The 25,315-nt window shown below is 40.7% G+C and overlaps 1 protein-coding gene across 2 annotated transcripts in view; it reads left to right on the top strand.

Moving 5' to 3' along the window:
- cpne5b (copine Vb) overlaps positions 1-25,315 on the top strand; it is a 103,986-nt gene that overhangs the window by 66,180 nt on the left and 12,491 nt on the right. For both annotated transcript variants that reach the window (XM_034585171.1, XM_034585170.1), the window contains 9 exons: positions 7,040-7,143; positions 8,732-8,836; positions 17,009-17,050; positions 17,278-17,353; positions 18,874-18,927; positions 19,476-19,537; positions 22,820-22,866; positions 24,384-24,565; positions 24,813-24,940. In XM_034585171.1, coding sequence (XP_034441062.1) covers positions 7,040-7,143; positions 8,732-8,836; positions 17,009-17,050; positions 17,278-17,353; positions 18,874-18,927; positions 19,476-19,537; positions 22,820-22,866; positions 24,384-24,565; positions 24,813-24,940 — 800 coding nt within the window. The remainder of the gene's footprint in view (positions 1-7,039; positions 7,144-8,731; positions 8,837-17,008; positions 17,051-17,277; positions 17,354-18,873; positions 18,928-19,475; positions 19,538-22,819; positions 22,867-24,383; positions 24,566-24,812; positions 24,941-25,315) is intronic.

The following is a 25,315-nucleotide window of genomic DNA, read 5'->3' as shown; positions in this document are numbered from 1 at the left end:
ATTCATGCAGAGTGGCTGTGCTGTATTAGACAGCTGCACAATGCAGGTGATTTCCCTGCAGGAAAACTGACCTTGATAGGCGGCCGATGTTATAAGGTGATTATTTTTCTGTAGTGAGAAGAAGAAGATGGTTGCAAATAGTTTTTGTTTGTGTGTCTGAATTCTAGTAATGTTTGCAACATAACATCAGAAAACTTCACAGTCCTCAGGGGACGTTATCCATAATTTTACCCTTTTCCCTATAATTCAGCTTGACAATGCATGGGAACAACATTCATTTAAATATAATCTAAAATAAGGTTCTCTGGGTTTTTCAAAATATTTATTTGAAAAATACAATCAAACCTGAATCAAAGGGTTGTTTGTGTGCAACACAAACAACCCTATGATAGCTTTATTTACCTGGTATTTACGTCAGGATTTCTGAAAACAAAGCCCACTGCTTCTCCACCAACTCATCTACTTTCTGTTTTAATTGCTCGAGTGTTTTAAGTGTGTTAATTAAAAAGTAAACATTATTCAATGTATTTTGAATAATTATTAAGGAAAAAGAATGCTTCAACTTGCACAGTGGGAACTTCGTCTGATCATTATTAGCACACGATACAAATTAGGTGCCGGCTCAACAGGATGCAAACAATTACAGCTAATCATAAAACCCTCTCCTACTTCCTGATGCTACTGACTGTCAGCTCCTGCCCTCATTATTGCATTCAAACTGCATTACTGACTCCGACAGGACCATGGTCACAGTCAGGGGCAGGAAAGAAATGTAATGGCCCATGAATAAATACGTTTTATTTTTCTAACATTGCAACGGGATGTGTGAGCAGTGCAGAGTGGGAGCAGAACCGCCTCAGTTTCCCCACATCTCTCTGTGCTCTCTGTGCTCTCTCTGGGAACTAAAGTTCCTCCATATGAACTTGCTGATGCAACCCCCCCCCCCCAAGACGATTTTCATTCCGCTTTATTTGTTCAAATTTAATCACTGGGCTGTTTTGCAGCGTGTGTTTGGCCACTAACAGCTAATGGGGATGTAGAGAGAGGGAGCGAAAGGAAGAGAGAGCTCAAAGCCTGTGAGAAACTCCGCTTTCTGTCCTCTTTCCTTTTTACCTCCTTAGATTGTGCACTTATGTTGTCAGGAAAATCACAGATTTTTCGCTCGAGATGAAATATTTTCATTTTGAGCAGAATTGTTGCCTCATCTCAAATGACGGATCATCAGCCTGAGTCGTGCTAATGGGGTAATCATGACTCTGAACCCTTTGAGAAGAAGCGTGTTTTGAAGTAATTTGGGTTCTTCACCAAAGTTGGCAAAATGACAAATTACCATGTAATACAATTACACAGTGTACGGTCTATTCCTTTGAATTTGTTAAAAAGAGAGTTCTATTCTGTTCACATTTAGCTTCCATTAGGTTTAGTCGTCATTCAGGCTTCTATATTTCTCTTCACACTGTGTAGTGAATCTGAGAAGCAGCATTCACCACATTCTCTGTGGATCAAACTAGAAGTCGTCATCTTTTGAACTGAGAACAAGTGCGAAACAAAATGTCAAATATAAAAAATAGCTAAATCAAGCAAGAAAAGGGAAGAGGAAGGAGTAAAGTAATGGTGAGGATCATGTATATGTCTACACGTGTTTGTGTGTGTGCACTGAACACACAGAGCTTCAAGTCAAACAGCAGGGAGTCATCTGTCATTGTTTATCATGTTAAATCCTACTGTCCCATCTCCTTTACTCCCAGAGACAAAAACACATGTGCTCAGACCAATTCATGCCAGAATGACTGTACTGAAAATACACTGGTTTGGCCTTTATACTAGAAAGAACATTTACTACCTTTACTCTTATCATTTACCCATTTTCTCTGTCACAATTAGAGCAAGTGGAACTCTTACTCAACTTAACACACACACACACACGCAAACATACACGCAAACACACACAGTTGTGTATCCATGACTTCAGAGAACATTATTCACGTAATTTCCTGGAACCTAAACTTATCCATAGCTACTACATGTCTAACCCTAACCTCACCATAACCGCAAAACATGTCTTCACTGTAAAATGTTATGATTTACATTATTAAGTCTTCATTTTGGCCCCACGATGTGACTATAAAAAGAGATTTAGGTCCCCACAACATGAGTAATACCTGGACTGCAAACACACTGCTCTTCCCTTCTCTAATGCCACAAACATTTACAACACAATTACTCCCCTGAGGGTGTGGGGGTGTCTCTACCTATAGCCTGTCAACACCCCCCCACCCCCTCCCTGTTAAAATATTGATAGCCTGATTCTCTCCATATTAACGGCTGTTGATCACAGACCTTTGCAAGAGTCTGTGTTCATGCCACAGAGCCTTAATGAGGCAGGAGCTGATGCATATTTAATATCTCCAGCACATTCCTTCACCATAAATAGCTTTAATGTGCTTATTAGTACCGCAGAGATTTTTATGGTGTGTCCCTCCACCTCCTCACTCAAAAACGGCAATGATGCCTTATTTTGCCAACATTTATGTCTATTGATGTGAGGAAAACTAGAAAAAACTGTGTGCAGACAGAAAAGGAGCTTCATGCTACACTGATGACATTCGTGATGGATCAGTTGCTTTGCTCCAGTTTTTGATGTACAGAGAGTTGTTGATTGTAAAATTGCTGTATGTGTCTTGTCTCATTTTTGTCATCTTGATATAAAACTCATTGGCTTTGATCTCAGCCTCAGCTGTCAATCATGATGTTTTCATGATGTTTGTATCAACATACACAAAGTGTGATAAGAACTAACATAAACCTGCCATGATTTGACTGTCCTATCTACTAACATGGAGGAGGATTTATGACTTGTACTGCGGCCGGCCACCAGGGGTTGATCAAGATGGTTTGGCTTCACTTTTGGAGACCCGTCATGTCTTCCATCTTTATAAACAGGCTATGATGTCAACTAGTCAGTCTTTATTTTACTGTACATGTCATTTTGCCAAGAAGACACAACAAAATAAGCATCGGTTATATATACTGTATATATGCTCATTGCTGTAATGAGCTTTCATATGTTGACCACCAGTGTGCATGGAGGTCAGACTGTCTTTAGAATTTGAATGAGTGAAGGTGTTGTGGTCTTACGACTCTGTCATAGTCAAAAACAACCGGAGCCTGTGGCTGTTTCTTTAATCACTTTTATTAGGAGCATTTATAAGTGCTGCCACCCGGTGCAGCCTAAACTGGAAGACTGAGCACAGTGTTCATGTGCAGCGAGTACATTGTCTCAGTTAGTTACTTGTTGAATTAGGTACTTGTTGAAACAGAAAGCATCAGGGATCAGATTAAATCTGTTGCCACAGAAAAAAGTCCGTGAGCAGCATGGGAGCTGATACTCCTCTACAGGAGTGTTTTAAAGAGAATGAAACAGTGGGAAGAAGAGCTCTGTTCTTGTGTACAGGGGGGTTGTGTCAAATGACATGTGGTGTGTGTGTGTCCTCAGGGTGAGGGGAGGATTAGAGATAAAGTTCCTCTCGCAGCTGGAGTGGAGTGAATGTGTTCATGAGTGTGTCAGGGGGGGGGAGTGTGTGCTCCCTGGCTGTGTGTGATAAAGAGAGAGAGGACACTGTGGTAAGATGCACACAGGCATTAAAACGGGAAGCGGCATATGTGCGCAGAAACACTCCTGCTCTCACTCTAGCACACTTGCAGCCCCTCACACGTTCTTGTGCTGATTTGCCGCTCGGCACGCAGCCAGACACGAGGTGCAAGCTGCAACATTAAAAAGCTATTAAGCTATCATTAGTGGCGCCATGGCTGCCCAGTGTAAGGCCTCAGGCTCCGACAACAACAGCAATCTACTGTTATAGCATCTGAATGTACTGTAATGAACCCACTGTGTTTCAGAGATTAGCTACAGCCCATGTGCCTGAGATAAGTCGGGTCCCTACTGCCGCCACATAGTGAGAGCCAGGAACAGGGATAGTAAACAAGTAGTGCGAGGCTCAACGCCACACGAGTGATTTATTTTGGGGATTTGGTAAAAGCTCCATGTTTCATGATAAACAACTGGTGGACAAAATGCACCATCAGGCTTATTTGTTGGAGAGAGCAACAGAAGAAGAGTTGTTTTGTAGTGAAAATGTATCTCCCAGCATCTGCTGCTGGTCTTTGATTTATCTGATGTGTGTGTTTGGCTTTTTATAGTGTTTGTTAGTTTATCTTATCCACAATGGCCTTCACACACACACACACACACACACACACACACACACACACACACACACACACACACACACACACACACACACACACACACACAGTAAAATTATCATAAAGAGAGACCACTGTGCATAAAGAACTTTATTAACTGATTAATCGTTGCCAAGCTAATTACATTAGCACAATTCAACTCAAGTCGGTAAATATGAATATTGAAGCTGCGGTTCCTGAGTGTGGTCACTTTGTTTATAGCCAAGGAATCCATGTAATGTCGTAAGATAAATTTTACAGATCCGATTTAATGTGGTCATTTCTGAATAGAGGAAGCATGTTTGTGCTCAAAGGAAAGCTTGTGCAGATATATGTTACTCATCTACTCATGTGAGAAAAATCAAGCTTTAAGTTCCAGAAACAGATGGAACAAATATGAGGTTGTAGAAGCAACAAATTAAATTTAAATTTGTTTTTCTTATAACAGCTTAATGCTACATTAGCCACTACCTGTGTCACACACCCACATCCGTTGAGATGACATTTCTTTTTCTGTGTCCCTAGTGACACATTTAAAGAGTCCTTGGTTCTCTTGAAAGGCGCTATATAAATTCAAGTTATTATTAAGATATTATTACCTTATCCATAAACATCAACATCGACAATGTGGGTGAGGACAACTCCTATAATCCCACGCTGCATCACTAGGTCTATTTTTTTATCGTTTTGATTAAGAGAACCCTGGAGGCCAATGTTATGCACTGCATGTTTAATCGGTTATCATAATGTTCATGTTTTGCGACAGTAAAATATTTTCACTACAAGCCTCATTCAACCATTCTATCACACATCATTCACACACGGCACAGCTGTCAGAGGCAATTTGGGGTTCGGTGTCTCGCCCAAGGACACTTCAGCCTGTGGACAGGAGCAGCCAGGGATCAAACCAGTGACCTTTTGGTTAATGGTCGACCTGCTCTACAGGCCACAGCCGCCTATATTACACCACATATACTACATTATACAACCTATAAATAACCCAGGAAAATGGTCCAACAGGCTCAAATCTGTGTTTTGGGAGATAACATAACCCAACATGTTTCTGTGTTAATGCTAAATCAGTAGAGTCCTCTTTTTAGGTTCTCTCATAAGTAGCTTTGCCCAACTACTGTGTCTATTAATAGTTTAATTCAAATTTTAAAAGCAAAGAAGCAAAAAGCAAGTAAAAACTACCATTGTCATACAGTAGGTAATAAATAAGGATGTTAAAAGAATGTTGGAGGTGGAGGAAGCATTGATCTTTATCAATAACATACATTCTGTGTTTACACTAATCATCTGACAATGTAGTCAATTTAGTACATTTATAGATAATCACTATGTAATGAGTTGATCTTGTAGCCTTCTTAACTCCTGAACCCAAAACTCTGATTTAAAGGTTCAGTGTGTAGAATTTAGTGACATCTAGTGGTGAAGTGTCATGTTGCAGCTGAATACCCCTCACCTCACCCTCCCCTTCCAAACATGAAGGAGAACCTGTGGTAGACTTCAGTTGTCATAAAAAACTAAGGTGTTTAGTTTGTCCAGTTTGGACTACTTTAAAAACAGGGCGGCCTCCGTGGAGAAGACCCGCTTCAGATGTAAATATAATGTATTTATAAAGTTTCCCATTCTAGGGTAAAGAAGGAAACTATTTGTACAATTTGGATGAAACACACTGTAGTGAAAACATCACTAGGGTTATTTTATATACAATGTCTGCCAATAGATCCCTTTCACCTAAATCTTACACACTGGACCTTTTAATTTTTTTTTTTTTTGTGTAACATCTTAACGTGAAAAGAATCCAAAGGTCTGGAAATGTTCCTACATTAAGCACATGATCGTGTTATTTGGCTAAATCAAGAGGCGAAACAGCCCTCAACATACATTAGAGAAACACAAAGCCCAAAGCAGACAGTGTAATTTGTGTTTGATGTTTCTCTGAGGCTGAAATGCTCTCGAAGCATCAGATGCTCCCCAGATGCTGTGACGGGTATCACAAGAAGTTAGTTTGACGACCATTACTCATCCTAGAATTAGACTTGGTAAGCAGCTGGCAGTAATGTTAGCAGGACTGCTGGTGGGTGGATATGCAACAATGGTTAGGTTCCTGCATACTTGAACAGAACACACACACACACACACACACACACACACACACATACTACTGGTGGAACATTAGGTTGTTTTAATAGATAAAGCTGTGCACTGGCTGCCTGCCAGTAGTTCATAGAGAGCATATGTCGAGGTGATAGTCACACAGCACAACACACACTGAAACAACAGACAGCAACATCCTTACACAGATATGTAAAGTGCATTTTACCAAAATATATTAAAATATATATTTTTTTGTATTATTCATGAAATAGTGCCTTCTGAGCCCTCTGTAACTTTTTTCAGCTGCACTTTTTGCAGTGTGTGTTCGTGTGTGTGTGTGTGTGTGTGTGGAAAGGAAGCACTGAACATTGAGTCCTCTTACCCTCCTGCCAAAACGCGTTTCGGCTCATCTCCAGCAGATATTGTGACTCATGGTGGCTTTGAAGTGACAGGTTGACGTTAAAAGATCACCCAACACTGAACCCAGCTGAACACAACATTATCATATCTCCCACTGAATCTTTTTCATTAAACTGCGGAGTTAAAACAGAAGAAGTTGTGTAAGAAGGGAAAATTAGGACACATAAATATTATGATCTATTCTGAAATTATGAAAAAAAGTTATGGTACCCTTCCCTACTCCCAAATTCATGTCTAATTCCTCTTACTTCATTTCCATATTCCCCTGCAGGACAGCGCCACTATGCAGTTCTGTGCCAACAAGCTGGACAAGAAGGACTTCTTTGGCAAGTCCGACCCCTTCATGGTCTTTTACAGAAGCAACGAGGATGGAACGTGAGTGCTTGATGTAGTTTGTGTTTTCTTAAAACAAGTGTTTTCTTATAACAACTGTTTTAAACAGCAGATGTTTCGCAGGAGAAGTTCAGGGGACAGGTTTTGAGACACATGAAAAAAAATCTGCAATGCATGTGTTTCCTGTGGGTGTTTCAGCAAATCACAATGTGTTTCATCAGTCACATGTCTTGTAAATGATGACATCACATATAACGCAAACATTTCTCATCCAGCTTCAAAGGGAGAAGCTCTCAAATATCGCATTTAGTCTTGGAGGTATTTATACGCATACGTTGCATCAGGTGTATCCCCGCCCATCCTTCCGAGGGCCACAGGGGGAGCTGGAGCCAATTCCAGCTGAGCTATAGGTGGAGTACACTGGCCAGGTTGCCAGTGTGTGTCAGGGCATACAGAGACAAACAACCATTCACTCATACACCTTGGGAAGCTGGAGTACCCGGAAAACATGTAAACTCCACATTTGATTTGAACCCGGCACCTTGTTGCTGTGAGGCGATAGTGCTAACCACCTCCCCATTGTACACTACAATATAAAGAATTAAGATGGAAGTCACTGATGAAACATCAGAGGACATATAGTGTGGTAGAGAGAAACCTGAAGTTGTGCATTGGGAGAGGAGGGGTTACTGAGGCATGCACAACTTAAGAGGCTGCACCGAGTCGAGCATCAGTGGTCGGGGCGACCGCAACTCCCATGACTATACACTATTACATAAATGACTCCGGGAGAGCAAATAGAAAAGACAGGCAGTTAATGCAAAAAGCATAAAAGCAAGAAAAAAACATTATCTGCATTTTCCATCAGGAAAAACACCGTCTGTTTCTGAGGCGGTTCACTGAGGGAAGCGTAACTCTCTCCCATCCCCTCACACTTTCTCAGTGCGCTATTCAGCCTCCCAAGGGGCTCTGCAATTGTGGCAGCGTCAGCCCCATCTAGCTGGCGATACTTCAGCAAGTGCTTTGTTAGCCATCTTGTAGCTTTTCTCATTATTTTTATTCATACATAAGAGGGTAGGAAATGGATCCCCACAGAAGTGCGAGAACTATCTGTTGCGGGTGCCAGAGGGAGGGGGTACAAATTAAAAAGCTGTGAGGCTAAAAGACTCGCAGTGTTCTAAAAGGCTTGAGGCACTTAGTGGAGCGCAAGTAATCCGAGGCTTTGAATTTAAAAACAGTGATACGCATTGTTGCTTTTGGAAGGGATATCTGGGGGTATTTGATAGGAATTCATGAGGCTCTGCTCTGCGACACATTTCAGATGTCACAGAAATCCATTTGCATGTGATTGTCACACTTGTGGTCAAGGGGAAGGATTTAAAAGCCAGACTGAACAAATAGTCTAACTCACAAATAGCGGGGATACAGGCCAAGCGGTAAACAAAGCTGGGTACAGCCCTATTTAAGGTATCTCTCCTGTCACTTCAGGATTCCACATAGTCTTTTTCCATCTCCTCAGATACATCCTCCTCCCTTCATTTGCATATTAATCTCTCTCTCTTTCCTGGCTTAGAATATTGACGAATAATACTCAACCTTCTCTCCCCTAACGGTCCTCCTCCTCCTCTAGGTTTACGATCTGCCATAAGACAGAGGTGGTGAAGAACACATTAAACCCAGTGTGGCAGCCTTTCGCTATCCCGGTACGAGCCCTCTGCAATGGAGACTATGACAGGTACAATGCAACCCCCCCACCACCACCACCACCACCCCCCAGTTCTTTGCACTCTCTGATCTCGACAGCTGCTGTTTATCCTTTCGCTGCTGCACTTGACTCAATGCAGTATATCTCCCGCTGGTGCTGTTGACATTCTCTACCTTAATTGATTTCTGCTAGGATCATTCAATTGACTGCCTTTATGGCTCTAATCAGAATCTCTCTGACTGACAAACTGCATACTGATGACAGCCATTACTACAACCCGAGGGTCAAGGAGTTAAACCAGCAGAAATCAATAGCAGTTCAACACGCTGCAGTGTTAAAGGTCCCCTTCTTCCCATTGTCACATTAGCACAAAACTGCTGTGTTCTTGGGACATCCCTTTTTTTTTTGCCAGAAAAGCAGAGGTCAGGAACAATGATCCTCTTCTAATCTCCACTCACCTCCTTGTGCTGTTTCTGTGATCAGCACTATTCCCTTAAAAGAAAATAACATGGCGACTGTAAATGTACTATTTTAACACACTCTAAGCAACTGTAACGAGCAAAAACTTTCTGTACACGTTGAGGCTGTGTGTATGCATGGGGCTGCATGGCGCTGTGCATACCAATCTTTTGGCGTTTATATGTACTAGTGCAGTGCCCGTTGTAAACCTGCTCATTATTAATGGGCTGTTTACTTCTCCTGTGGTAATGCTGGTTGCAGTTTTCTTTCTGAAACTGCAGTAATTGAGCTGGGCAAAGTTAAAATCGACTGCAGAACCCTGATACTGCACCACTGCTGCTGCACAAAGTCCTTTTCACCGTTTTGTTCAAGGTTCGGTGAACCTCAACTCGGTACAGAACCACGAACTGGAGAATCAGTGGTTCTTGCCTTTTGTTGTAACCACTGTTGTCAAGATCATCCACGTTGCTTTTCATGAGTCCAAGCCGCTGCTGCTACAGAGCGCTGGTCACCTGTTTATTCAAGGTTTATTGATACTGAATGTATGAACTTGAATGTCCAAATCGTACCAAATTCGACACTGCACTTCCTTGGGCCCTTAACAATACACATGTCAAGTATGATAGATATGGGATCATAAATAGAGTGCAACATTGGTTTTACAGAGTCAGCTGAGAGACAATAGAATTTTCAATCAGCTCATGAAGCTGCTGTTAGCTAAATTAACAAACTTGCTGATAATTCAACTTACAACAGTTGTCATTACAAATTTTAAAGAAGAAGGTTAGTTCCTGTCCACTGCACATTTCCTCTGCATTGATTTATTAAAAAGGTTGAAGTTTCAATGTCAAGGACCTTTCTCAAGACATGTCAGCCATTAAATGACATGGTGTATAAATATAGCCCACAATTGCATGATAATCCATAGTGTGTCCATGATTAGATCGTCATTTCATCAAGAACCTGTTTTGACACCCACTGTTTCAAAAGGAAAAAGTGGTAAATCTGCCACTGTCATCATTATAATGAACTGTACATGTTCCAAGAAAGAAAGGAAAGCTCATCAGGGGTACCGACAGAAAGGCTGCATGGGAACATTGCTCATGTTCAAGCAAAATATGATGAATCACTTGAGTATTAACTTAAAAATGAAAAATGATACTGTGAATTTTCTCTGTCCGTCACCGCTTAGTTTTTTGACGCTTTGGCCCAGCAACACAGGGCTACATTACCAGCTAAATATCTAAAATAATGATCGCTCGCGCTTCGCGACAGGCCAATAATTAATGTAGACATGTTGTGTCAAAGGGGAGAGGAATTCATTTCTCTCCCAGCTTATCTGCTCGCCTTTAATTTAAAAGACACTGCTTAGAAGAAAACAAGCTAAATCATGAAGGAGCGCCGAGTGAAGATGAAACAGGAGTGACAGACAGATTACTTTTTGTGTGGGGGGGGGATATTTCATGTGGCGTACTGTATCCTCTCTCTCTCTCTCTCTCTCTCTCTCTCTCTCTCTCTCTCTCTCTCTCTCTCTCTCTCTCTCTCTCTCTCCATCTAATTACTGAGAATGCACAGAACCTGTCTTTGCTGTGAAAACTGAGATAAATCAGAGACAAAGACAGAGAGACAGCTACGAATGGGGTTGCCTCAAAAACGTTCTGATACTTGGGAAGTATTAGGTGAAACTGTGTGAACCAACCAATCACACATGAGCCCAAGAAGGGGTCACTGCCCTGTCAGATCCAATCATACATGAGGGACTGATCGGGACTTCAAAGGCAAATCATAGACTTCTCCTGTGCCATGCAAAAATGCCTGCACGCACACACACACACACGCACGCACAGGAAGGAAGAGCATAATGAAATGTGACAAGGCACAAGCTGAAACAGCCTGAAATGCTGCAAGACTTGAAATATCACCAAGACGGTGCTATAAACAGATTTATACTAGTGCACAGTTGAGGAATAAACTTTTTGTGTCATTGTTGTGTTGTTGTTTTTTGTGAGGTGGAAGTGAGAATGTCTGTTTCTCCTTTTAATTAGAGACGCATCTACGATGGTGCATTATCACCCGAGCTGTACTCTTGCAACAAACACTGCTCCTGCGGCTGTCAGGACCTCGTAAATTACTGTTTACATCCATCAAAGCTTCAAGTGATTAGAAAAGTGCGAATGTGGTGCCCATAAAAAATGAATACGCTGAATAAGATATGCATATGTGTGAATGAAACGGGGAGCTTTTCAGTGGTTAATAATCAGTTTGTTGATAAAATGGAGTGTTAGCAAACTATTTGAATACAGTCCGCCAGTTTCGTCTGAATACGATACCACAGAGTTCTTGTTAAGGGCTAAATCAACGTGCCCCGCCCCCTCCAAGCCGAGTGGATGCTCACTGATCCCCGTCGTATTGTGACACGCTCACCACGACCATGTCGAGTCTGTGAGGGTGCCGAATGCACATAGAAGAAATGTGCCATGAGGCATCACTGGAAACCTCGATTGTTTCCGTGGAGAGGAATAGAAATATCAGACCCTTAATGCCACCTCAAAGAATCTTTATGAGCATTTCTTAAAGGTATTCACAGTGGCAACTTATGAACAGAATACATAATGTAATACCACAGAAATGATTGGTATAGGTACAGTTACAATTTTCCCTTTTAAATGCTTAATTTAGTTTATATAACATAGAGTCCTTAGTCCGTTAAAGTCTTGCTCACTTAAAGGACACAAAACACAACGCAGGACATTTTGACCATATCTAAATGCACCCCTTGGACAAGTTGCCAGTTTATTGAAGGGTCAACATAAAGAGACAAACAACCATTGACACCTAACAATCAGTTTAGAGTCTTCAATTAACCTAACCCATATCTGCATGTCTTTGGACTGTGGGAGGAAGGTGGAGTCCCCAGAGAAAACCCATTCAGACACGACTGTTTCCCAGTCCAACACCATTAGATAACTGTAGAAGAAGAGGATGCAACAAGATTTCCAAGTCAAAAGAGCTGCTGTCAAACCTCAAACGATGGAAAACCATGGGGGAAATGTAGAGTTCATATTTGTTTCATGTGTTAATTTCAGAATGTTACAGTCTCATCGCTGCATAAGCATCACATGTGTTTGTCACTAGCGGGAGCTTCAATAGAAGTTTTAGGCACCATTTCATCCACTCAGGCTGTTTTCATTACACTTTGTCACATTTCATCTTTATTAATACAGACACTTTTTATGCTGTGAGGGGTTTTTCAAATGTGTTGATTTGCATTCAGCTTTTTTATGTGCAATTTAATAATGCACACAAAAATATGTTCTTTCAACCAACATATTTGATTTTTTAATGATTTGAATGATTTATATGAACTCCCAAATCAAATATCAAATAGGATGTGCAAAATTATTTGACCCTGAATGGTAAGAATAGTTACACAAGGTGCACATTACTTGTTTTTGGCTGTGGTACCTTCATTAGTTGGAGAGGCATTGCCTGTGGCTCGCTCACACTCATTATCTGGTTGGCACTAACTCTCATTTCAAGTCCAGCACATGTTGGAGGAGGCACTGAGGCACCTCTCTCTGTTGAGAGCACCTGCCTGCACAAGTGTGTCAGTGGACGACTGCTGATGATTTACTTTGCTCTAATTATATCAGTACTTAAGTTTGGACATGTTCCACGGGTTTGATGCATCAAAGAGTGAAAGGAGAAGCTGGAACAAGTTCAACGAGTTCATAGGTTTTAAAAGTGAGATCCAGTTTAGGCTATTTTCATTTCATTCTTTTTTTATACATACAGCACTTGGAAGAGCACCAACCTTGGCCCAGGCCCAACAGTCCCCTTAAATTTAATCAGGCTGCACTAAGTTGTACACACTCATAAATGTCAGTCCCATAAATATGCCTCATTCTTTCATCTAGTTCCATGAATTATTCCAAGTGAAATTGGTGTCTATTAGGTAGCAGCATTACACAAACACTACCAAACACAGATGAAAACAAAACCAACCTATTTACTATTTACGTTGTATATCTTTATACGTGTGTGTGTGTGTGTGTGTGTGTGTGTGTGTGTGTGTGTGTGTGTGTGTGTGTGTGTGTGTGTGTGTGTGTGTGTGTGTGTGTGTGTGTGTACTATATTTTAATCATATCTGTTGGTTAAAAGCTTTTTAAGTATCTTACAATCACGGACCAGGATTGAAACACGACAGCCCTCCCTTGTCGGCTGGCGTCTGGGTGGCGGTTTGATTAGGCAGGCCGTCCTTCAATAGAACAGGCTCTAGTTGAATCCCTGGTGAGTTACCAAGGTATCCGTGAACAAATCCATCTCTCCATATGAACATTCAATCTCCTCGGGGAGGGACAGACTACATTTTGGCAAAAAGAAAGCAGACAGTAGGAAAAATAATAGGAGGGGAGGTGAGAAGGAGAGAGGAGAAATATAGGAGAGAAGAAAAGAGAAGGCAAGTACCCTTACAGTGTAACAGAAGGAAAAATAAATAGAAATCCAATATGTCAAAGGGCCTGTTCCAGATGAGTAAGTCCAGGAGAGGAGCATGGCAGAGTGTGAAGTGAAGAGAGAAATAAAAGGCTCTGTCAAGTTCTTGTACTGGATCCCCTGCTAAACGATCAATGTGTGAGGACATTTGAATTATCCACATTTTCTATGCATACATTTTTCACACCCTGTATGTGTTTCCTCTCTATAAGTATATACGTTTTAAAAGTGAATATATATATATATATATATATATATATATATATGTATATACACAGTATATCTTTAATGTTAATTAAAACCATCTAATTAATCAGTTTGTTTTTATAACATGGCCCAAATTTTGTCTATTTTTATCCCTGTCAAAAGATCAGAGCTGATGAACTGCTCCCCGTTAAATGCAGTCCTCCTCAATTATATGTGCCTCCATTACTGAAGATGATTGGTGTTCATTACCTTTGAATAGCAGCTGAAGATATCTGTGGCAGATTAGCTTTGGAGTGTATATTGTTCTGAGAGTTCAAGGGGCCTCTTGAGGGTCTGAGCGCCTGACTCTTTAGGATACAGATTTAAAAAATGAAATGATGGTAGATGCTCTAAGGTGACATGATGTCCGCTTAAAGGTTCTTTATTTCAATAGCATTGCATTGACTAAAACGGCCGCACTTACACCTGTGGCACTAAAATGCTTTCCTGCATACATAGGACTGGAGAGGGATGGCTTCTTCTCGGATTTTGTCCTCCTCCTTTCCTGCCATCTCTTCCTGTATTGCTCTTTACCTCTATCCCCCTCTTTTTTCATGCTGGATGAGGAGCATCATGTTTCTACCACCTAGGTGACAAGCACATTTCCTCTCGCTCAGAGCCTTGAAGATAACCTCAAAAGAACAAATTGTCACCGCAGAACGACACGTTCCAGGTGGCAGGGAGAAAGTTGGGCTTATTTCAGGCATCTTTCAATTCCTCAGTGACAGGAACGAGTGTCTGATGTGCCGCTTGCTGCTATTTCCTTTGGATCTGGGCTGGTGTCAGTTCTTGTGTAAGAAGAAGTTGGAAGATAGGGGGAGACACAGGGTTGAGATCAATGTGACTCAGGAATGAAAGTGCCCAAAAAAAGTTTTTCACTCTCGCTCCCCACACTCTGCAGAGACGTTGTTTCTGCAGCATTTTATAGTCAGGATGATTTCCGTTTTTGCACAGACTGGTTTGAATCTACGTGAAACGGGCTGAACTGTCACGATGAAAGGTTCTGGCAAATTTAAAAACTAGCCTACATCAGCAACCTGTGCCCAGGGCGTCACTGCACTAAATCCCAGTTGTATTACGTTAGTAATAAGCAGACAACACAATCTACATAATAAGCCTAAGGATCTGTGTGTAGAAGGTTCAATAAGAGGAGAGACAGAGGGAAGATGTTGTTTGCTACAAAGTTCAGATCTTCTCTGTTGTGACAAGGAAAGAAGACGTGGCAGCTGGTTACATCCATACTACTGCATTTTCGTTTGAAAATTGCATTTTTAAGGCACGCATGTCCCGCCGGACATGGGTATTGCCGCAGATTGCTCGAGTAATAGCTTGTCTCAATTGCAGTTGTATCGTTGTGGAGAATGCTGGTTAATTCTTCCTGAAGGGGCCATGTGATAGGAGCCTGACAAATCAGGGAAGGCTGTTGTGACTGAAAAGACCCATTCCGCAAGCGGTCGTCAGTGTCTCTGTTTCTGCCTGTCCAGACTGAAAGGCTGCCCCAGAGTTTTCAAACTAAAACGAGACCAGCATTGTTTCAAAACTCCTCAGTTTTAGCGGCCCTAAATCGCCGGAGTAGTGTTGACGCCAGACGTATCCGTAGCAGAGTTGATGCTTTTGCAAACGAAAACGTAGTAATGTGGATGTAGCCTTGGCAATAGGTTGTATTCAAAGCCAAGAGAGTTGACTGTTGTTGTGAGAAATAAAACCATGATGTGTGGCTCAGTTGTCCTACAGACGAGGGTGCCACCTATCTGCATCTTGTTTTTATCCTGGCAAGTATTCCAGGTTTAAAACTGATTGAATTATATCAATGGACTCTAGAATAACATCTTTTGTGATTTGATTATGATACATTCAGTGAATCATTCAGTCATAATGGACTAAAACAGTGTGTACAAAGTGAGCCTTGAGTATTTAGCCATTAAACTCCAAGGTTTCTGTGGAGTTCCATGTCAGACTCCTGTTAATGCCGTCTGTCCTTGTTCATTCTGAGCTTTAACGAAGCTAATGAAGCTGTTGCTAATCATAGCACCTATTCACACATGCACTGAATTACTGAAATGCTCTGACAACCACACATTCGTCATGTGAAGGAACCCACGGTAAATGATTCTAAAACTTTGCTTTTATTGTCTATTTCTTAGCACAACATTGTCATGTGATCTGTTCTCATAGTGAGTAAGTCAATATTATAGAATGTTTAGAGGCAAACTGTGGAGCAGGGCCTGCAAGATGACCATGATGCTCCCACAAATGTGGTTAAAAGCAAGAATATCGGTGACCTTAACCTCTTTTTGTTTTTATACCATCCATACCGCCATGGTGGTGGCAAAAACGTACCAAATAAGGCAGTAAAGAAGCAGTTTTTCAAATATTTCTTAAATCAGCTTTGCAAAGGTTTTATGAAAGAGAAATTGCACGAACGCATTTGTTAGACCTCAAGGACACACACACACACACAATGTAGTTTCGACAATATACCCAACTCTTGTTTGTTTATAAAGAAAAACTCCAGAGGGCATCTGTTATTGCTGTTGTTTGAAGCAGCAGAGGACAGAACATTAGCAAGCAACACCTATTGGTTATTCATTATTACTTTACATCTGTTTCTGTGCTTACTTGAGTTTCCACTCTCACAGTCTTATAGGCAATAAGGAACTGTAAGTGAGAGGTGGACTGAAAGAGCAAACATACTTTCTCTCCATCTTGTTAAGATTAGTTCCTTTTTGATAGATGGCCATTGCATATTGTTTGTTCTCACCGGTACGTTCATTGGTCGCTGTCCTGGAGCTTTTAAAGATGTAGATGTTATAATTTCCATTTTTCTGAGGAACTATTTGAAGGCCTCTCATCCTTGTTGATTGGAGAATATTCATAGTTCTGTGTCAACTAGGAAAACTTGGCTGATAGGGATCATATGAGTTGATTGAGAGCTCCAGAACAAGCCCCTGTGGTGATATGTATTTGTTAGTTATCATGTGTGCTTGTTGCTTTTCATTTCAGAACAATCAAGGTGGAGGTGTATGACTGGGATCGGGATGGCAGGTGAGTCTGAAATCCAGCCATCACTGCTGGTACTGACATGAGGAAACGTACAATAACAATAACATCAACAATTGACAAAAAAATTGATGTGATTTGAGGAAAAACTTTTCCATATTTTCACCCAAGAAACATTTCCTGTCACAAAGTTCCATCTTGTTTTGTTTTCTGTGCCTGATATTTGTTTTTCTTACTCACTGGTGTTTCTCCGCCTTTATTCCATCTCCCAGCCATGACTTCATCGGGGATTATACGACCAGCTACCGAGAGCTAGCTCGAGGGCAGAGCCAGTTCAATGTGTACGAGGTGAGTAATTCCACTGATGCCCCTGTTCAAAACTGTGTCTGTTGATTCCCTGAACATCGGGTGGCTTGGTTCCCATTTCTGACACAAGTGACGTTTCTATCTTTGACACCGCTGTTTCCCATTTCTCTTGTGCATTCCTTCACATCGGTATCTTACACTCCTCCAACAAACAAGTGCATTTTTATAAAAGGAATCGCTCCAATATCAGGTGTTACAAAGTATTTCTGCAAGTTTCCTCACCTCCCCCAAGCAGATGTTTCCTCACCCGTGTTTTCCAAAAATCTAAAATTTGTTTCCCAACAATAATCACGCGGATGCCTAAACACATACAAATGGAGGTATTAGCAACAGAAGGTAACAGGATTAATAGCAGAACAATCCAGGGATTTCAAATGATTGCTATTTCTCAATATTTCCCATTACTATGTCTCTTGATAGCCAACAATACGGCTCTGAATGCAAACAGTCTAGCCTAAAAAATTGATAAATGTAATAAATGTGTCTTATTTTATCGAAATTACCCCATATTTTGTCCAGAAAAAATATTTATTTTGTAAATCTTTAAGGAAATGTGAGGAAATGTGGGCTTGAGTGTTCCCACATTTGAAACTTTAAATATAACTGTAAAGGAGGACATCTCAGTACCGTCAAGCCGCTGCGGTTGGATGGCCTTTGACTGAAAGACAAATACCTGTCTTTTAGATGTCAGCTCCATTATTCACCACTCTTGATTCCTTTCTTCTTCCCAGTGAAACTGAAAGGCCCTTTAGTTTTTGCATCAACAAATTGTTGAGTGTGTCAGATAAATTGCCATCTCTCCATGTTAAATTAGGGGCTGTCACTTTCATGCCTACCAGCCATACAGAATGGAGGTAATGAGCTGAGACGTCTTTGGTCTGTGGATTGACATTTCTCTCTTGTTCTTGAGCCGATACAATGCTGGTGAAGTGGATAAGTCCTGCACCTTAAGCTTGTCTCGCCCGTCAATTCTTGCCTGAGATTCATTTTCCAGGCCCCCCTGTCGAATAGTTTGCTTATAGTAAACCCATAAATAGGATTTTTTTCTACACTAAATGTTTTAAACAATCTTATGTGAGGTTTTTCCATTATACCTCTGTTATTCAGACATATAGCCCTTTCTTCCCTAATAGTTTTTCCATCAGTTAAATGGATAAACCCATTCTTCAGCCTCCAAACTATTCGTCTGCTTGATTTCTCCTCCTATCACCCATAAACACCTTTATCACATTGGATTATATTGAATTATAGAGTGTGAATGTGTGCAAAGGGGGTGAGACAAGACAAGGAATTTGAAAAAAAAATTATAAATTAGCTTAAAGAACAGGGTACAATTGGTTGGATGGATTAGAGGTTGGCTGTGTCACAGTTTGAATACAAATCTTTGCATGTAAAAGCCATAGTGTAGTACATAGTCTAACACACTTCATAATCATGCATCATACTTACATAAATATGTGAATGTATGTAAATAGTAGTTTGTCTCTCTGTATATTTTTTAGGTTATAAATACCAAGAAGAAAATGAAGAAAAAGAAATATGTCAACTCTGGAACAGTGAGTATGTCTCCAGCAGCTTATGAGGACTAACACTGTCTCTTTTCTGCTCCACATGTACCTCTACTCTATTTAATTAATTCCCTCTTTAATGACTTTAAGATTAGACAATTAATTAAATCATTTAGAAGCCAAAACATAATTCTTTTCTTTGTAGTTTTCAAATTCACCAACCATGTTATTAAAGATTTTGAAAGGAATTGTATGTAGAGGAATTAGGTAAAGATATAAAGCAGCAGTGAAATGTGTAAGTTAGACAGAAGGAAGGATGAAGAGTCTGCCGACCCTGAAGGTCACAAACTTTCACAGAACTTAGCCAGAAGTGTGGACTTGCCAGTAATGCATAAACATGTCTCATCCTCGCTTCAACTTTGTCCTGTGGCAATGTAAATAGATCAGTCATCAGAAAGCAGCCGGCTCACATCTTTTTCCAGAGGGAGAGCATCAAGTGCTGAACCAATTTGAGATGTTAAAGTTTATTTGTGTCTAAGAGGAAAAACATCAGGATCCCTATGTTTAATCAAATCTCTCCTTGTCTTTCATTTCAGGTGACCCTGCTCTCGTTCTCTGTGGAGTCCGAGTTTACATTCTTAGATTACATCAAAGGAGGGTGAGTGGACATGATCGTCTCTAGAGCTAAAGAAACCATTACTGGCCTCTTTACTTACTTGTGTGATGCAATTAAAAAATAATACGGTTAATGAGGTTTCCTTTTCAATAGTATATCAATGGAATTCAGTGAAGGAAAGAAATTGTTTGGTCAAATTGGGGAGTTAAAGGATATTGGATAGATTTTATGTTCACATTTACCTGTGCGGGATGATACAGATTGTGGCCTAGTATAGTGCACACTAATGGTGGGTGATCTTCCCAAACCAAATAATATGACGACCTTCTTACCACACTATCCCGATCCCTGACCTGAATCACTGCCTTTATTCCTACTTTTGGAACATCCTGTTGGTAATATTCAGACTTAAACCAGAAGTGTAATGCTACTTATTTAAGGATCGGAATGCACCAATGATACATGTGCACATGTCCATGTAATAATAATAATAATAATAATAATAATAATAATAATATTAATAATAATAACTTTATTTGTATAGCACTTATCTAAACAAGGTTACAAAGTGCTTCACAAAAAATCCATGGCAAAAAGAAGAATGAATTATAATAAAATGTATTCAATTCAGAGAGACCAGGAACAGTTGTTTAACCATCACATGTGAGCTCTGTAAGACTGGTGGTTGTAATGAAAATAATAATGATAGTCTTCAATCGTAACTTGGCGTCATCAGGTGTTTGGTGCTGTGGCTAATGTTGAAGGTAATGAAACCACTGTGTCTACAGTCACAAGTTTGCATACATTTGTACATTGTAACTGACCAATGAAAAGTTACTCTGACTTTATGAATAGAGAGAAATAGACCCTACGATAGAGACATGTATAATTTGGCCAATCAGCACATCTATTCATTGAGCAATCATTCTCCTGGTTTGTAACTGTAGGCTGGATCCACACTGTTAGGATATAGACTGAGTAGAGTTGGTAAAATGTCACAATCTCTATGGTTTGTTTAAGTAGTCTGTTTTCATCTTCAGGATTGATTAGATGTGTTTATCAGAATCTTTCTGCTGAAGCTATTCTGCTGTGTCTGGAAACAACACGATGAAGCAGTGGAACCAAACCTGATGTAAAGTTCTGTGCTGTAAACCTGCTTGTTTATATATAAATTGTTGATTATATAATTATTGCTTATAGCAGCATTTAAAGGATCATTCAGATTCTGAAGGCCAGACCTACTGCACTAGAATATCAATGAAATTATGAAAAAGGAAAATAATCTGATTAGTGACACATGTAAAGCTATTAGAAAGACATATTGATAGTTAATTACATGTAATGAGGATTATAAAATCAATGTAGTATTAATTAAAATGCATATATTTCTATCCCCTTATCTTAATAATGTAATGGCACAAGTACATTGTTCCACTGCAACTTTGTTGAGCTGATTTATAGTGTATGTTCTTAGAGGGAAGTGTCTGCTGAATACATTTGAAATGAGCTCTCTGAAGGTAAAGTGCCTTCAAAGGGGATATCAGTCCAGTGACCTGGGTTTAGTTTCAGAGCAGGAGGTTGTGAATATCAAGTAATTCTCAGGTGATGTGTGCCTTCCAGGCGAGATGGGCAGTGCTGTGATCTGCACTGTCCCATCACAGCGGGTAGGCTGTCAGGGGTTTTATGGGCTGTGGCAGAGCTGACAAGTGTGACAGATTCCACTGACAGTTCGGGGCTTTGGTTGATCTATGGTACAATGAGCTTAAGGTTTAGTGGCCTCACTTTAAAAATATCATCCTCATCAGTCGGCCCCCACCTGCTGAAAGACACATCAGAAACCTGCTTCTTACAAGCGTGGAGCCTCTTGCTATTTAGAAAATGGATGTAAGTCAAGAAAGTGTGTCACAATAACAGCCCGAGCCCTTGGCTGTTTGATGGTCTTCTCTATGCTTGATATTAAAGCTGTAACATTGGGCATTAGAGGGTTTTCATCTTTCATTTTTTAATCCAGCTTCCTGGCACCAGCCCTTATCAGCAAATCATCACGTGTGTTCTTGTAAACTATCGTATCACACTGCAGCTTATCGTACCCTATCATGTTGTGCCAAACTATTATAATACCATATTGCATCGTATCATACCATCGTATCCCCAGCGTTGCATACTATCATATTCTACTGTATCGTATTGTGTCATATCAAACCATGTTGTGTTGTGTCGTATCGTAATTGAAAACCGCTGTAATCAGAAGAGGATAAGAATGAATTGGATTGAACGTAACATCTTGTTTGTTGGAGTATAAGGACTGGGGCCATGTCTCGACACTGACACTGGTTCAGTGCTCTCACATTAGGTTAATAACTTGAACATTATCTTTTACTGACCTATACTCTATTGATTTGAAGTAGGATTAAGTGGTGGTGAATAAAGGGAAAACTAAAGCTGAGGCTTCATCCAAGTGACAAGAGTCGGAGATACACACACACACACACACACACACACACACACACACACACACACACACACACACACAGTAGATAGGGAATCCACACCTAAAAAAGGAGAATCACTTTTACCATTTCCTATAGCGCACATTAACAGTTTTCAAACCTCTGTTCCATGTGTTCCCATGAGATCTAATACTTTCCACAGGACTCATGAATTAATAAAATGGAGTTTAATTAATACTGAGGTCAGCAGGGTCAGGCTGTGGCATATTCTCCGTCCCCCACCCAAACCTAAAGGTTAATGTGAATCTTTAATTTGTTAATTTTATTATTATTCTCTAGACTTCCCCTCTGGTGGCTCTCGTGAGAGGCTGTGCTTTGGGCCCCTGAGGGCCTCGTCTCGTTGTCATTAATTAACAAGAAGAACGGAGTGCTTCATCAGCAGGGAAAATTGGATTATGATTTGCTCTTAAGTGCTCCCTCAGTCTAATTGCTTGTTACCAAGCTCAGGCTCTTCAGCACCTCCTGATACACCTCCTGGTGGAGCTGAAGATTAACTGAGGAGTGTAATTGTTTAAATCTGATCTAACAACTGAGCGCCTGCCGTCTTGTTGCAGATGAAGACAAAAAATTTAAATGAGATATTCAATCTTGATCTTTTTGTATCTATTTCCTCATAAGAAGTAATTCCCATATTTTATATATCGTGTTGCTCATCTTTAGTGATTAACCTGTCACGTTTTGTTGGTGTGAGAAAGTGTGTGTTTGTGTGTGTGTGCGATAGCCTGCGAGACCACTGGAATTTAATGAGGCTTGGCATGTTATTTGTTTTCTGTCGTTGAAGTTTTTTTCCATGTCCCCTCCATCCCTCTTCTAGGACGCAGATCAATTTCACTGTGGCCATCGATTTCACAGCATCTAATGGTGAGTGATAGTAACGGCAAAGTGTGTGTGTGCGTGTGTGCGTGTGTGCGTGTGTGCGTGCGTGCGTGCGTGCGTGCGTGCGTGTGTGTGTGTGTGTGTGTGTGTGTGTGTGTGTGTGTGTGGAGGGTTGGTAAGAACAGATAGGAGTGCTCTTTGTGGCATGTCTGAATTCAAAATCGATCACACCCACAAACACACACACAGATGGCGGATGGCACATTTACAAACACAATACAACCTAAATAAAGGTTATATTAGGTTGCCTACTTGTTATTAAACACTTAATTTAACATGAAGACTTTTTAGTGTGGGAAGGGACTGAACTCAAATCCAATCACGCTACTAACGCCATTAACTACCCCTGACTGCAGTCCTCGGAAAGATGTATCTACAAGGAGGAGTTCTTCAGTGTGAATCTATTAGAGGAAAGTCCAACTTTACCATTTCCCAAATGAACATTCGTTAAACCCTTACTCCACTCAGCAGATATCCAATCGCTGCTTGGGACCTGTAACTATAGCAGCTCTGTCCATCTTTAGATTTCCCAACATACTGAAGAATTTAGTTTTTATTTAGTAATTTATTTTTAGCCTTTCCAAAACCAAAAACACAACTAACAGATGAGTGGTCTGTGTTTTGGTCTGACAGCTGTCCCAGTGTCATTAAAAAAGAATGGAGCAGAAACACAAGGGAGGCACGGAGAACCTGCGAGAGAAAAGACGCCCCCCTATCCTGGGAGTTGTCCCTATAATTATCATTGCGAAGATAACTATACAATTTTCCATTGTGAAAGAAAATGCATTGAAAGCACTTGTGCTAATTAAAGATGCAACATAAAGTGTTTTTAAGTTTTGAAAGACCGAACCCACCTGTCATTTGCCTCACACTAGTTTGCCAGGGTCAATTGGTTTGTCCCAGTCCAGCCCTGTGGACAGGCTTAGTGACACTAAGACGCTTGGTGTGGATTAGCTGAACAGTCAATATATCCATTCTGTTTTCAACATGAGCTGTGGGTCAAGGAGACATAAAATCTGCTGTAACACTGTAACCTCTTGATAACATCACTTGTATTACATCTTGTCATATCTGAAACCTGACCTGGCAAACTGCAATAACAGCAATATTATCTGAATCACATCCGCAATCGCCAATCTGCGTGTTTGATATAGAAAAACAATCACCGTCGTCATTCTATCATAGAGAGGATATTTGTGAAGGTCACAGTGTCTGACAATCATTCTCAGTGCTCATCTTCATTTGTCATTGGGAGGTGTTCAGGATCTTTCCTCCCACTGTTTCTGATGGATGCCCCTGTGATACAAACAGCTAAATTAAAAGTTACGATTCATCATCTCCGGGGTTAGAAATTGACAACTGTGATCAGTGGCTGCAGCAAATATGAATTCCTTCTTTGATGTCATTTTATTGCAAAGAGTATAAGACCAACACATTGTATTGTTGGAGTCTTATCTTTGTACCCTCAACACAGACTTAATGATTGACTGATCGATCAACAGGCAACCCCTCTCAGTCTACATCGCTGCATTACATGAACCCCTACCAGCTGAACGCCTACGCCATGGCCCTGAAGGCTGTCGGGGAGATCATTCAGGACTACGACAGCGACAAGATGTTCCCCGCTCTGGGATTTGGAGCCAAACTGCCCCCTGATGGACGGGTGTCACACGAGTTCCCCCTGGTGAAGTCACCTTTAATTCATGGATTTTTATCAGCGTTTTATGTGTAGCTTAAAAAATTGTGTGTCCAATTTATTGTCTTTATTCTAATTCTAGGATTTTGTGAATGACCTTGTTATATGACACTATAAGTAAATGACGTCAGATTAAACCAGAAGACTTTGGTTAGGATCTTGTTGCTGCTTTGTTTTATGAATGGTGCTACCCAGACACTGTTATTGATTCACTGTCTGTGTTTCTCCTCTCCAGAACGGAAACATGGAAAATCCCTACTGCAATGGTATCGAAGGCATCTTAGAGGCGTACCACCAGAGTTTAAAGACAGTGCAGCTCTACGGGCCCACTAACTTTGCTCCTGTGGTGAACCATGTGGCCAGGTGAGACACTAATGCAAGCTGGTGGATAGGGTTTCACTTTTTTGGCCCCATTAAAGTCATATACGCTGTTTACTAGTAAATGTGCAGATGTATTTTCAGCTTTATTTTCTTTACAGCAGTCAGGAATCTGTAGGGGTTGCAGCAACTTTCTCGTTTTGGCTTCACACCTCTGTAGCCGTTTGATAATAAACTTTTTAACTCACAAGAGACAAAATGGCGTCATCACAACATCTCTTTTACAATTCATGGGGCCGTTACCATGGTTACCCCGCAGCGCCCTAAAGGAGCCAGTGACAGTGCAAAACAACATCAAATCAGTCCTATAACCTCACAATATGGCGCAAACCGCCAAACAAGCCATGTTGAATTGTGTTA

Source organism: Hippoglossus hippoglossus, chromosome 5 (assembly GCF_009819705.1).
Source record: "Hippoglossus hippoglossus isolate fHipHip1 chromosome 5, fHipHip1.pri, whole genome shotgun sequence".
In the NCBI taxonomy this organism is placed as follows: domain Eukaryota; kingdom Metazoa; phylum Chordata; class Actinopteri; order Pleuronectiformes; family Pleuronectidae; genus Hippoglossus; species Hippoglossus hippoglossus.
Note: the sequence above shows the minus strand (reverse complement) of the source record. Positions and strands in the feature narration are given on the sequence as shown.